General features: G+C 49.2%; 4 protein-coding genes across 4 annotated transcripts; 2 read left to right on the plus strand and 2 right to left on the minus strand.

Annotated features, from left to right (window-relative positions):
* Window positions 1-697: 697 nt before the first annotated feature.
* Window positions 698-3,550, plus strand: FPSE_08239 (uncharacterized protein; the record flags this gene model as incomplete). The annotated part of the gene is made up of 2 exons (XM_009261357.1): window positions 698-998; window positions 1,047-3,550. 2 exons carry the CDS (start codon window positions 698-700, stop codon window positions 3,548-3,550), a joined length of 2,805 nt encoding a protein of 934 aa, XP_009259632.1.
* Window positions 3,551-4,650: 1,100 nt separating this feature from the next.
* On the plus strand, window positions 4,651-4,974 carry FPSE_08238 (uncharacterized protein; the record flags this gene model as incomplete). The annotated part of the gene is made up of 1 exon (XM_009261356.1): window positions 4,651-4,974. The coding sequence occupies one exon, from the start codon at window positions 4,651-4,653 to the stop codon at window positions 4,972-4,974; it is 324 nt and encodes a 107-aa protein (XP_009259631.1).
* A 3,729-nt stretch (window positions 4,975-8,703) lies between these two features.
* Window positions 8,704-9,269, minus strand: FPSE_08237 (uncharacterized protein; the record flags this gene model as incomplete). Its single annotated transcript, XM_009261355.1, has 2 exons — window positions 8,704-9,039; window positions 9,093-9,269. 2 exons carry the CDS (start codon window positions 9,267-9,269, stop codon window positions 8,704-8,706), a joined length of 513 nt encoding a protein of 170 aa, XP_009259630.1.
* Window positions 9,270-10,628: 1,359 nt separating this feature from the next.
* Window positions 10,629-12,167, minus strand: FPSE_08236 (uncharacterized protein; the record flags this gene model as incomplete). The annotated part of the gene is made up of 1 exon (XM_009261354.1): window positions 10,629-12,167. The coding sequence occupies one exon, from the start codon at window positions 12,165-12,167 to the stop codon at window positions 10,629-10,631; it is 1,539 nt and encodes a 512-aa protein (XP_009259629.1).
* Between the last annotated feature and the right edge of the window lie 2,199 nt (window positions 12,168-14,366).

Consider the following 14,366-nt stretch of genomic DNA (forward strand, 5'->3'; position numbering starts at 1 on the left):
GAATTTGCACTATTTTCTTGTCATCATCATCATCATCCTTCTCGTTATCCCGAACGATATTGCTCTTGTCAAATTGAGTTGAACAAACCGTTTCGCACGCCTCAACTGTCATAATATACTCCATACAATTAATCCGTCGTGAATTGACAACCCATCGACTCCTTCCCCTAATTAAACCCCCTGCAGCTGCCAACCCATCAACCTTAAATTCCCGTCGCGAAGTTGCCGATCTTTAGTGGCTTCTCCCAGCCGCTGCGCCACTATTGTGTCTTGGGAGGTTACACCTACGTCAAACAAACACGAGATTTTGCATTGGCACAAAGAACACCAAGGTTTAATCTCCCGTTACTCGGTGTTTCTCGTCTCCTCTCTTTTGGCAACCCTCTGATGATCGACCATCTATAACGCCCAGTTTACGCTTCGCGACGACTTCTTACCGCCAGTATTAGCGGCTTGCGTAGCCTGTCAACGAAATACGCTCCGAGAACATCAATTCCGAGACCTGCGCTTCAACCTTAATGTCCAAATCGGCCGATCTCCCACCGCCAGACCGTTTAGCCTCAACACATGCTCCCTTCAACTGTTCAGCATCATAGTCGATATCAGATAGCGACATTTGCATCGTATTATCTGCCCTGGCGGGCTCGCCCGCATTCCGCCTCTTCCGACCCCTTACCACTACTTCCTGATCGTCAAAATGTTTGCGACTCGCCGGCCCTTGACAGTATTGTCATGCTTGTTTGCTTCCTTGGGGATCATTCCGACTGCATATGCCCAAGACAAGATATTCATCAGCGGAACGGGCTCCGATGGCGTATTTCACGACCGTTTAGACGTTAGCAGGACCCCTTCGCTTTACACAGGCGACTTCGACGACTGTTTGAACGATGGAAGTCTATTCAACGTGACTGGCTTCGACACGGCATACTACTCTGATAACCTCACAGTATCATTCCATCTGTACGGAAGCTCCAACATCCGCCGGGAAAATGTCATGAGTATGTTGTTGAACCCTGCCCTTCCGGACCTTGCTGACCAGACAAAAGTGCATCTCTCTATTGAGGTTTATGGGGAGGAGCGTTTCAACAAGACATACGATCCATGCGCGGAAAACGTCACAAGTCTTTGTCCACTCGAGGCTGGAAAGCCCATTGCAGCATACATTACTACTTCGATTTCAGCTGGTGACATTGCTGGCATTCCCTCAATCGCACTGAATATTCCCGATCTCGAAGGTTTCTCTCGTCTACGGATCTTTGCCAACTCAACACAAACCGAAATCGGATGCCTCCAGGCGACCATGAGTAACGGCAGGACCTTTTCACAGCCACAAATTGTTGGAACAATTCTCGGAGTTTTCACCGTATTTGCAGTTCTAGCCTCGTTTGCAACTGCTATCTATGGAGTACAAATTCCGCATATGAGAATGCACTATGCCCACTCGTTTTCGATCTTGATCATTTTCGAGACCTTCCAGTCCATCTTTTTCTCAGGGGCGCTGTCTGTCAACTGGCCTGCTTTGCTCCCTGCTTGGTGGAGCAACTTTGCTTGGACTGCCGGCATGTTCGCGAGCAACAACATGATCGAGGCTATCAGTCCCTTTGCTGGTGTCACAGGCAATGCAAGCCAGGTTGGTTCCGCAGGATCGATCCCTATCAACAACGGAGGTGGACTGGCGCAACAGATTTTCGGCAGAAGCCTCAAGAGTAGGGCAGCTGTTCAGCAAGACGGTATCCTCCAGGCTCTCACCCGCCGAAACGACTTCAACTCAAGCAATCCGTATGACTACAGTTGGGCTGGAGGACCCCGAAACCCAGGAATGCCGCTGCCAGGTGACTATTCTGGCTTTCCAGGAGTGTTATCCGTACTCGGCATCCCTCGCAACGACGCATTTATTATCGGTCTTATTTGGTTCCTCGTCGCCTTGGCAGCCGTTGTTCTGTTTCTAGCGTTTTCCAAGCTCGTATTGGAAGTATGTGCCAAGTGCAAACTGATAAAATCGGATGGCTTCGATTACTTCCGCTCCCATTGGCTTGGATATATGGTCGCTGGCTTGCTCCGAACACTCTTCATTGCGTTTTTCGTCATGACAACTCTCGCAATGTTCCAATTCTCGATCAAGGCACCATCAGGGCCGACTGCAATCGCCGCCATCATCTTCATCATGTTCATGGGATTTGCCGGGCTTACAGCCTATGCTTGTTCCGCAAGATTGCGTCAAGGCAAATATGAGGTGGTGTCTGATACTCTTCGCTTCGAGCAAGGCAAGATCTTGAAGAAGGTCCCGTTTGTTGCGACAACCCTCGAAAGTTCGATTGGCGAGGAAGAACAAGCACACAAGCCACGTCTATTTGCCAGTTTTCCCGTCCGAAGAATCAGGTTTGTTGACAAAGACCCTGAAAGACCCAAAGTTCACCAAGATGAACCATACATCAAACGCTTCGGGTGGCTCTCGGCTCGATACCGAACCGCTCGCTGGTGGTTTTTCGCAGTGTACCTGGCGTATCAGTTTGTGCGCGCATGTTTTATTGGTGGTGGTCGTGCAAGCCCCCTGGCCCAAGTCTACGGTCTCTTCATATTCGAGATCATTGCTCTGACCATTATCATCAAACTTAAACCCTTTGAGGGGTCCCGTAACACAACGGCGGCTATCTGGCTACTATCGATCTCCAAGATCGTTACCACTGGCCTTTCCATCGCGTTCTTAAGAACTTTGGACCTGAGCCGCGTTGCAGCCACAGCTATTGGCATGATCATCCTGGTGGTCCAGTGCTTCCTTGCTGCGGCTATCCTGGTTCTCATAGTGCTTGGCATGATGTCTACATGGATGTCCTTATCTCGCAACCGTGAGGAGTTCCCCGAGAAGATCGACGATATTCGCGTCCGATATTTCGAGCACATGGAAGATAGAGCAGGCACCTCCAAGCCCAAGGAAGATGAAGTGGATGAACTTGCAGAGCTGTCCCAGTCCATCTTCAGCGTGAGCAATGTGCGGCGTAACACTCAACACAATGCGCTCCCAATAGTGCAAAGCACAAGATCACAAGTTCCGTCTCATCCGGCACACCCACTCAACAGACCGCGCCGAGCAAACAGTGCTGGTTCTCGTCACTCGGTCAATAGTCTACCTCGAAGTGGGCGCACTCACCGTGCTTCATGGAGTGCAAAGGACTTTGCAGAGTGGGATGCTGATATGAATAGAGGCGACACCTCCCGAATCAGCCGCATGCGAAGCAGCTCCATGCGCATGCAAGCATCAAAGTACTCTGTGAGTCGGCCGCCAATGACACCGACTCGAGAATCTGCAGAGTTCCCTCGCATGAGTGTGAGCACTGTAGACAAGGACGCGATTGTCCAAGACAAAATCGAGGAGAATGTAACCACTCCAAAGAGAAGGAAGAGAACCGTAAGCTGGGCAGACCAAAGCTCGATATGCGAAGAGCCCTCTGAAGAGCCCCCCAAAAATGAGGCGAAGAACGACAAGCCCTTGGAAAAGATTGACTCGACAGGTGGTCGAGATGAAGCGAGCACACCAAAACCCGAACAATAATTGTCGCACATTTACGACGAAGATTCTGGATTTGACCATGCAAGTCGATGTACCGTCTGCTTGCATTTATTACGACCTTTACGTTTTCTTTTGCAATTAGCCGGATTCCCCCCTCTCTCGCCAGCCAGTGGCTCAGCTGCTGGGCGTTGAACGTATGCATTTTTTTTTAAACCCCAAGCATGTCGCTGTCTTCCTGCAGGGACAGGAAGCGGTTTGCGGGCTTTGTTTTCTTGATTGGAGTATATTGAGATGTGGTATGAAAACACACACAGAGACTAGAGTCTTTTCAGCAATGATGTCTGGAGTTTTTATAAAGGGGAAACTCGGATTGAGAGCACATGGCATAGATAGTTAATTTGATCATTTCATGATATATGTGTGCACTTATTCGAAGGGATGTATATGGACAATTCCAAGTTGAGCAGTGCATTCCAAATGCTGCAGAACACAAGCCTTATCACGAAACTCAGTAGTCGACAATGGCGTGTTGCACGGCCATCTCCATGTCTAACAGATAGGAGATGACCATATATTTGAGTAGCTATAAATAAATCGTAGACTGCGTACATGATATCACTTCATTAGGCTCTCATCGATATTTTGTTGAATAGTCTCCTTTAGAGTTCGGGTTCTCCGATGCCGCACGCTTTAAAGCTTCAAACAACTGAGGCGTTGCAGCCTTATATGTCGATGGACATATTTGTGACGTACTTTGCCAACTGCGAACCCCTCGCGATGTGTTCGTTTGGCTATTGAATCCCCAAGCGCAGCTTCAACTGCTATTTTATATTAAACAAACAGTCATCCACTGTCTATGCCCTGATCCAAAAGAACCGCTCGTTTTCAGCTAATCTTTGTTGCATTCACTCTTTTTCTGCTCTACAAACGTTGTGTTAATGACAGAAGTCGTCAATGAAGCGTTTGAGGCCTCTCTTTGCTCCTTCTCTATGACTGAGCACCTTTTCTTCAAGGGTCCCGTTACGACTGACGATTCCTTCCTCTACCACCGTCAACATTTCCTCGAGTATCAGCTCATCTTTTCGCAAGCAGAAGCACCATTACTGCACAGGTTGATACTTCTTCATCGCTAGCTACCAATAATGTCTGATGCCCACGACAAGTATGGGGATGGCCAGCCCCTGAGCGAGGAGACCCGCGAGGATCTCCGTCGCATGACCCTCGGTCTCACTGACCAGAAGACCATCGACACCCTTACCCGAGTTGGGATGGTGGCCAAGTTCAGGCGACAGAGCTCGCGTAACTTTCACGAAGATGACAAGGCCGAGAAGAAGACCGGAGGCCACCAGGAGAAGGCCACCGCCGAAACCGCCGATGAGTATGCCGTGAAGAAGCATGTCTCCCAGGGCGATGTCAAGAATGGAGGCACCGAGTCCGACAAGGACAAGGACAAGAAGCAAGTCTGAGTCTTCCTGAGCATGTGAAACTCACTACCTGAACCTGTTGAGCTTTGACAAGACTGCCCCAAAGGTACGATAATGTACTTGATTGCCATGTATCACCCATACTGACAGTGCATTAGATACCCCTGTTCTAAGAGAACATATAAATCGGCTATCAAAGCATACGATCGGATACAGACCCTGAGTTTCTTTCTCCGACAGGACCAACAGGAAACGGGAAGGATAAGGACATGTATCGCGGAGGATCGGAATACCATCTGTGACTTTATGAGGGCGTGGATCAATTACTTTTCGGACACTGGGCTTTGTCTTTCTTTCTTTTGTTTTGCAAGGCGTACGGAATAGGGTTCTTTTCTTTGCTTCTTCCTTCAGCGGTCACGTTAATAGGCACGGAAAAGGACAGACAATGTAGCCCCAAAGAATACGGAAATAACAGCGGCATCTATCCGCTGCAACAATCCCTCTCTTCCTTGTATGAAAATTGCCAGGGTAATAGTGAAGTCGTGACCCCTCTGCGTCTACCTGCATTAGTGTGGGCAAACAGTTCTACGCCCTGCAACGCCCGTTTGCATTTTCAGAGCCTGACGTTCAAACGATGGCATTCCTAAGAAGTCAGATCATATTTCTCTTTCGTGGTTCCAGTCATCAACAGCGCAAAGGCGGCCCTGTGCAGCTGCATGGAGGAAGAAAAGGAGAAAGCAAGCTGACGATCACAGCGGACATGTTGCCTCGGGTAAGACAGATCGTGTTCCGCTGCGTTACGCTGTGTCGCTGGCAGAGGTTCCTGCGGCCAACAGAGGCCATAGCATTATGCCTGTTTCCTGTTTCCTGCCACTCGTTCACTGCCAACTGTGCTGCGTCTCTTCGGTCTGGGGAACTAAAGCAGTAGCTCTGGTGACACCAATGAGAGCGGAAAGACGTCTCTCCGCACTGGCAGAGTAATGATGTTATCTATACCCTGCGAACCCATGCAATATTGGTTGTCTTGAGTTGATTAACTGACATTCAAGGTCGTAGCCAACAAATTGCCTGCCAGCATACAGGGGACCCATGCCGGACCAGCCCGCATCCTGCAATGCAACACGTCTTGGCAGGCTACGCAGGCTCGGACCAGGCTTGCCCGTCCGTTGTTCCCGTTCAGCAGCGTCGCATAGAGGCCTGCTCTCGATTTGAGGCCCCAAGCCAAGCACATGAAGTGAAAGTAGCCTAACTAAACTAGGAGGAGCTGCAATGTAGCGAAGCGCCACTACGCCCAGTTGTTGGACCTCAATCCTGTATCCAGGCATGATGGTGTGCAGGGGTCCAGTACGGATGGCATGACAGTGACCCGGTTTCCTTGTCTCTACTAGCTAGACGGGTTCTATCGTATCGATCTCACGTCCGAGGATCTGGATCACAGATAGTTCGCTCTTGGATCGATCTATAGCGAATAGACCCATCGAGAGCATTGGCTTATTCGTGCGAGCAATGGGATGAGACAGAGCCCACAAAATCCTCGATCGTTTTCTCCGACTTGAGATCCGTCCAGGGTCTTTTCTTCACCCTGTCACTTGACGACTAATCGGAGTGGCTGCAGTTGGATCGAGAACATAACTGCTGATACTAATGTCCTGTTGTTGTAGCTCACACCCACTCACCCACTGCACAAGCGGAGTCTGCCGGATCAGTTCATAATATCTGATGCCTGCTTTTGATATTGCACACAACATGCACTGCATGCACAGTATTACAGTAACTGATCTGCTCTATCCTTGTGCGGGCAATGGCAGGGTCGTGCTCGCTTATGCCAAACGGCACTGAGTAGTTGACCTGCAGAGTCTCATGCATTGTAATATTAAGACATCTGCACATGTCCGTGGCTGGATGCGGAATTCTGCGTCGTTGAGAGACCAACTCTGAGACATGAATGATTCATCTCAGAGCTTGCTTTTTCTTGCCAACACGATGACAAGCATACACCGTTGCAGTTTTGAACCAAGACGACGGATACGACACAAGGGGGAAAAGCAAAAATCACAGGCCATGCAGCAGGGGAGTAAATCCCTGAAGGAATGGTGGACATCGATTGCACCATATGTTTAATCTTTCCAGCACCGTACAGCACAAGGTAAAGACGTATTTGCTTCTTCTTGACCGACTTCACCCCGATGTCGTATTTACAATGTGCCGGGGAAGCAAGCGGCAGATACCAACGTGACAAGACAAGAGTGGCGGCGCCATCAACAAACGCTCGAGGTATCCTGCAGACAAGCTGTTTGTTGTCGTCCGCGGGAACGGAAAGGTGAGCTGCATATTAAGCCATGGTACAGTCCTGACTAGTGATTGTCTGAGGCTGAAACGTAGCAGAATAGACAGGTGTAACTTTGAGCTAAGATTGCCGTTTGCTCAAAGTCTACAACCAGAGAGCTGGCCTTGTTGGGTCAACAACTCGTCAGACAATGTAACAAAGTGTTATTTTGTTAGCCCAAGTCATCTCCTGTACTACCACTGAACCCGTCTCCTATAGTTGATGAATCGCAACACACGGCCGGATGGTACATGGCTACGAGGGTGAGTCGCCTTCCTGTTATCTTCTGGTGCACCCAGTCGGACCAGAATATCTCCCCGCGATCACCCTCTGACTTAAACCCTGCTGGTGCACCTAGCAACATTCTAAGACAGGTCTCGGGCAATATAACGCATACTCACAAGGTGGTGTTGGACACAGGTATGGACGGCGCGAGCGAGCTGCAACTCGACTTGTATGATGCAGAGAATACATTTGTCACTGATGCGGATACCCCATGGCATTCTCACTCTCTAGTTCTTCGTACAGGTTCTTCAAAGTGATGCAGACTGTCCCAGCATGTCTCCTGCAACGGTGACATTCGTCCCCCATGCCACAGTCTCAAATTCCCGTGCTTGTAACTGGGTGTTCAAGCTCGTATTGACTGGTCTGTGATGAGTGTGCGCAGCACGTCGCCGGGCTTTTGATAACCGCTCTTTGGCTTCCTTCTTCTCTCGAAACTTGTAGCAACGTGTCAGGTTGCGTCGACTGATGATTGTTTTCTCCAAACAGTCTCAAGGAGGCTGGGGTTCCATGCCTCTGGGGCACTTTGCTGTGGCAGAAACTAAGGTGACGGAGCTCGTGTTAGGCAATGTCAGAGAAGGGGCTAGTAATAATATGGCGGCGCTTTACACCTTCAAAGAGTAAATTCAAGAGAGAAGCCAGAGGAGGGGTTATCATGAAATCAAATTTCTGAACGAATGTACAAGTGGTGGGCTTCTGTGCTAACAGGATCCCTTCCATAGTAGGTCAAGGAAATTCCGGTATACATCGTGCCAAAGCTCCGTCCTTAAGGTCCTTCCACCATTAGACCACTTGCAATTGTTCTAGCGTTGCGTCCCGGCCTGCTTCTGTTTTCTCCAAAGCCGCTTCTCGCTGACATCCTGACTGGCAACTCCTCTTCAATCTGTGGTTGGAGATACCGGTGCTTGCTTGAGACCTACTCGGGGGAAGAATAAGGTCCGTCCATTCGTGTACCAAGTTATTGTTTGGATCCCGGGCCTTAAGAAATATGTTGGATTTTTTGGGTATAAAAGTGTTGATATGGACAATGAACGAGGTGATAGTGAAGGTTGAGGTGGCTGTCTAGGCATCGACTTGACAACTGTACAGCCAAGTAGTTGAGGGTATCGTGTTTTCGAAATGAGAGACGTCCAGCAGCCTTTCCTTGGCTCGGGGGAGCATACCTAACTCTGGGCATAGAATCCGGGGCGACTCGCCGTCTGGAAGAGGATGTACATGAACCGAACACTCCCGTTCCCCTGGAATTCAAACCCCATTTCGTTCAAATGGAGGATGGTGCGTGGATCCCAATCGTGAGCAATTCTGTCTCTACTTCCACGCGGGAGTAAATCGATCATGGCGTTGCCGTTGCTCAAAGGCACAAGAAGCGCCGTCGAGTTTTTCCCTGGCCATATTGCACTGCCCCTCTGTAACCTGAAAACTTCGGATCGGAATGTTGGTCTGTCGAGATCGTTGATGACAAGACCACAATGGCTAGCCCACTTGGAGAGAGGTCCACCCTACAATACTTAGTTAACCAATGCCCCAATGAGATATGGAAGCCAATACTTGCCATGCCCCGGATCACTCCATCGCTGAGTTCTTCGCATGAGTTATCTAAACCGTACGAATACAGTCTCAGTTGGCCCCCCGATGGTGATGAAGTGAGGACCTCCACAATGGCTTTCTCTTGCAAAGCCTTGATGTCATCACGGAATCGGTATACTTCATAGCGTGGTTCCTGCGACATGGTTTCGGGAACACTGTGTAGTAATCGTCGAGGTTGAGAGAAGGCTGGCTGTAATACTGGAATGCTGGACTGAGTGGCAGAAATAAACTGAGAAAGGTGAAAGTTGTAAGGCAAGCGTCGAGTATGTGAAGAGGGTGCGGATGGGAATGGCGCCTTTTATGCATCCTACATGATAAGATGTTAATTAAGTGATGGCACGCACAAACGCCGAGTTGCTCACCTGAAGAAGCAGCTTTGGTTTGCTACAGCATGGGTAGTATTGGTAACCCATGATGTGCAAAGCGGCAAGGCGCCTGGGGTGAGCCCAGTCGGTATATTAGCCCGATACTGTGCATCTGACTAAGAGGGCTCCCTCGATAAGCATTGCATGGCATTGCAGTAGTTCTTTTGTTTGCTTATTCCACCCTGCGGCTGCCCGGACCGGACCCTTGTGCCGTGGGCCAGATGTCTCAGTGCCTCGCTTATAAATGAGGCAGACGGGAGTCTTGGCACAAATGGATGCTTGCAGAGGCGATTCCAGCGTCAACGTTGGAGGCGAGCGTAGTGGAGGTACAGTCGGCTTGCTGTGATTTGTTCATCAGCGCGACCGGGGTGTCAAAGATGTTTGCTGTAGATCCTTGCCAATGCTTCATGGGTACTGATCAGCAACGGGTGAGCTGCACTCAGCCGTTGTGCATAAGAAGGCTTGCGTGATGTGTCTGCCATCTTCCGAAGTACAAGAAGAATTGGGAGAGGCGCATGCTCAGCTCGTTTGTGATTGTCTGGCCGTACATATGCCGCCTTCCGTGTGCGAAGCACCTCCTTGACTTCCCTGACAGAAAGCTTGACTGCTGAGGGTGCATGAGACAAAATTAGCAAGTCAGCATATACGATTCGAAATCGAACTGTGGTGTTATTTATTTTGTGCATCATGAAGCTCAGAGGTAAGCATTTCTGATACCACCAGGTCTTGCAGAGTCTGGATTCCACATCAAGACACGGCTGCAGTACCCATGCATGCATGTGCAAACGGAACCGTCACATTTCCGGGCCAATGCGGTTAATTCAATTTGGAGTATGACGAGAGCCGTACTATCTCAAGAGAGCACGGTAGCGGTGGTATTGACGGTTGGGTTGTCTGCAGTTCCTTTCAGTATCATACCACCATCTAAACTCAGGGATGCTGCGTATTTTCCGAAAATAACCAGGACACGTAGCGAAGATGGAAGAGCCTCAACCAATTGGCCAGCTATATTCTGCTTTCCACAGCCATTATTCGTGGGACATATGAGTAAAGTCTTGTACATGTACTGAATTTGTATGGCGTCACACCGGCAAAGGCAGCATGGATGCAGAAAACAAAATCTTGGGTTTGGTTGCTCAGTGGCCTCTAGGAGATGATTTGAGTAGTTTTGCGACATTGCTGTAATATCCCTGGACTCCTCCGTACTTTTGGAACACCGCATGCATGTCGATTTCCTCAGCACCTTTTGTGTTTCTGCGGCCAACCAAGCCTGTGTTCCTCGTACTTGGAATCCTCAACATTTCTGTCTCGACGTCCCATCCACAGTCCTCTGCAATTTGTGCAACCCAATCGACCAATGATGCAAACATACTCTTCGGCTTGGACTTGTCGCGTGGTGGAGGGGCTCGCCACCTGTCGCCCGTGAGATTGTGACTGCAACACGGGATTGAGATAAAGGGACACTGGGATATAGCGGCAAGTATGGGTGTCCACGGTGTGAGTTCGTCGGCATGATTCGAAATGATGAATGTGCCTTTCGGGAAGGTGCCATCGTGAACATCTTTGGGGTCGATAGCCTTTGTATTCGCATCGGGTGTTTCCACAGGTATGATGTTGGGGAGTAGGAGCAGTCTTTGGAGAGATTTTCCAGAGGGTGAGCCGGAGAACGAGGAGTTGTACTGGGACCATGACTTGCGTTCGCGGGCGTCAAAGCCCCAGCCATCATATCCTTCAAGCTTCAGAATATGGACTAACAGACCGTTTCCGCAGCCGATGTCCACGAAGCCAGGAAAATCTACACCTCTATACATATCTCGCCATAGTTCGATCAGAAACGCAGCTATACCTAGATCCTCAAACACGTGTTTTGCAGGATCAGTGGTCTCGAGCCAGGATTGCACCAGAGACCTGGCGTATTTGGTCTTGAGTTCAGAATACCTGTCCTGGAAAACCGCTCTGGGAACAACCACGTCGTGATTGACCCTCTTGATGTATCCTGCAGCCGTGCCGTGCCCATGCTTATGTATGGTTTGAAGTAAGTGATAAGCGATTCTACCGAGTTTGACTTGGTCCACCTCTTCACCGTCTTCTTCGCCGTCAAAAAGTAAGAAGTGGACAGATACGGTGCCTATCTCTGTGGATTGATCCCATTCGTGAAGTTGACAGATGCCTTTGACCTTGGGGTGATAAAAAGGTAGCTTTGCTGCAGAAGACGCATGTGGCATATACAAGACAAGAGATCGCATCAAACCAGTTTGCCCTCCAGAGTCTAATTCCCCTACTCCAGACCGGGAGTGGTAGAATGCGCATGTCTGATCCAGGGGGGCATCACGAAGAGTGTTTCGTGGTATCAGCCGACGCACTATCGTTCTTTGACGACTGAATCCCTCAAAGTCTCGAGTACGAGGGCTGTTCTCGGTGATTTTGACGTCTGCAGGAACAGGAGAGTGACTGCTCTCATCATGGATGACATCTGCACGGAAGAGCCATTTAGAGTTGAGGTTTGGGTTCTCAACAAGATTGAGCATAATCTCGTCAAAGTGCCGAGTCTCAAATGTGCATTCGTGGCGGCACATAGCTATCCAGCTTGCTTCGCCACATCGTTCATGGAGCAAGGGCAATGATCCTGGAGGGTATTCCTCAGGCTCGAATGGAGGCTTCTTCCGATTCTCCATTCTCGGTCAATAACCGTGGGCGGAAGATTTGCCGATATGACCGGGTATACAGGCTAGAATGATGACCTCTACAAAGATTTGATAGTGCTGAGATACTGTTCTTTCGGAAGAGGCGTGCAGCGCCGCAGGTCTATGCGCGTCTACGTTTGCGGTGGCAGCCACCGCTGTAATACACTCGAGGTTGAGTTTGGTTCAAGTCGCTCGAATACAAACAAGTCAGTAGTTGGTACCGTCTATAGAGGCAAAGGCAAAGATGTGTCTGTGTCGTTCTTTTCTTGAAACGAGACTACCCAGCTGTCAGACCCTAGCAACGCAGCTGAAGCCCTAAAGTCTCGGCTCCGGCAAGTAATCCGATTCAGGGTCCAGGGACTAAAACGAAACGCCAGTGAATTGGAACGGATTACGTTGAAAACATTCCGCTTCTAGACCTGGGGAAGATCAAGATAAAGTGGTACCTGGCTGAGAAAACTCAGAGAGGTTAGGCTAGGTTAGGAAGTTAGGTATGTACCTGGATAGTGGCTAACATGCCTACCCTAGTCTCCTACCCTATTTTTCGAGCTTTCTAACTTATAATTAACTCATATTTAGTCATGTAGATAGATCATTTTCACAGAACTGCTATTAGACTTGAGTTAGTATGCTGTAATAGTATTTTCACTTGATATTGGTAGGCACGCATCATGATCCCTACGCTTCCATCCACTGGGCAGCAAGACAAAACTATAAAAGATCGCAGCCCGATGGCCGCAACGTCCTTGCCAAGGGTAACTGGGTTTAAGTTTCAACCTCGGAACGCGCCAGGACTTTCAACACAGCCCTGTTGCTGTCACCCTGTTATTGCATCATCATATGGATTCTAATTATTCATACTTGCATCACGTAGCAAGGTAAATAGCTGATCACAACACTGAAATCAGGAAGAAATAGAAAACAACGCAGTAAACATCCTTCCAACCTGTAAGTTCTCACGTTCTACGAGAAAAGAGTCATTCTTGCCATGTTGTTCCAGCACCACCAGTAGACAGCCTAGGTCGTGTCATGATGCTGGACCCTGACTCTTTGTGCGTCACAAGGAAGGTTCGGGTGACTGGCTGATGGCTGGTTGGAAGCGTCAGCTTCACGCCGCAGTTTTCAGGCGAGCAAGGAACGCAGAGGCCAATTGCTATCAAACATCACGATACAGCCGTTTGATTGTGAGCTTTTGTATACATTTCCTGGAATACGGGTCGGCTTAAAAGTGCAGTGCCGCAAGGTACCCGCCAGAGATAGGAAGCTCAGATCGCCCGAACAATTACTGTATAACCAACTTGAGGATAAGACATTTGCCGTTTTCGACGGCTTCTCCGAAACGGGAAAACGAGATTAAATAGCGGCTGAAAATTGGTCTTCAATTGGTTGGACCATGCGTCGATGTGACTTGGCCAACACTCTTGTGTGAGACACTGATACAGAGAGCTTCGTCAGACAGTAGCCATCCAGCCATCCTCAGGGTATCAGAAAAATTGGTTCCTGAGAACATAAGAGATGGAATTAGTCGGCCATCTTATCCTACTGAAATAATAGTCTTTAGGCTATTTATTTTTGTATCCCAAGACTTAGGGGGTCAACTTTTCTGCCACCCAGTAGCCATCTCACTCAAAAGACTGAATAAGGCTGCAGAGACCCGTCATGAATGTGGCTTGGGAGAGAGCAACAGAGCCCTTGAAAAGTAGTTTGCTGCTATTTTCAAACCAATGTTCCATGCGATAAAAACAAACAAGATGCATGTATACCTAGGTCTTACCTCTACCGCCCAGCCACTGACTGTGTGGTTCAAAGCCCCATCAAATGGATGACAGTGGATGGCTGCCGAAATCAGTTCACAAGGCTTTCTGCCTGACACGTTAGGCAGGAGCCGCTCTCACCGTGCTTCCCTCCTTCCCGCCCTCCCACCAAAGCCAAAAGGACTTACTCATCTTTGCCCCTCCCCCCTTCTACCAAATTCCCATTCCCTTTCTTCTCCCTACAACGTCACCAGCACAAATACCCGCAAACTCCCAAAGACTTTGCATCTCGCAAACCGTCGCAAGACATATTCATCCCTCGTATAACCAAACCAGTACTCAACACATATACAGCGAGGCGCTATTCTAGCCAGCGGTCGCTGAACACATCCCCAACCCTTTTACAAAACCCATTTCCCAAGGTCACCCCCAGTAC

The sequence above is a fragment of the Fusarium pseudograminearum genome, chromosome 2 (assembly GCF_000303195.2).
Source record: "Fusarium pseudograminearum CS3096 chromosome 2, whole genome shotgun sequence".
In the NCBI taxonomy this organism is placed as follows: Eukaryota; Fungi; Ascomycota; class Sordariomycetes; order Hypocreales; family Nectriaceae; genus Fusarium; species Fusarium pseudograminearum.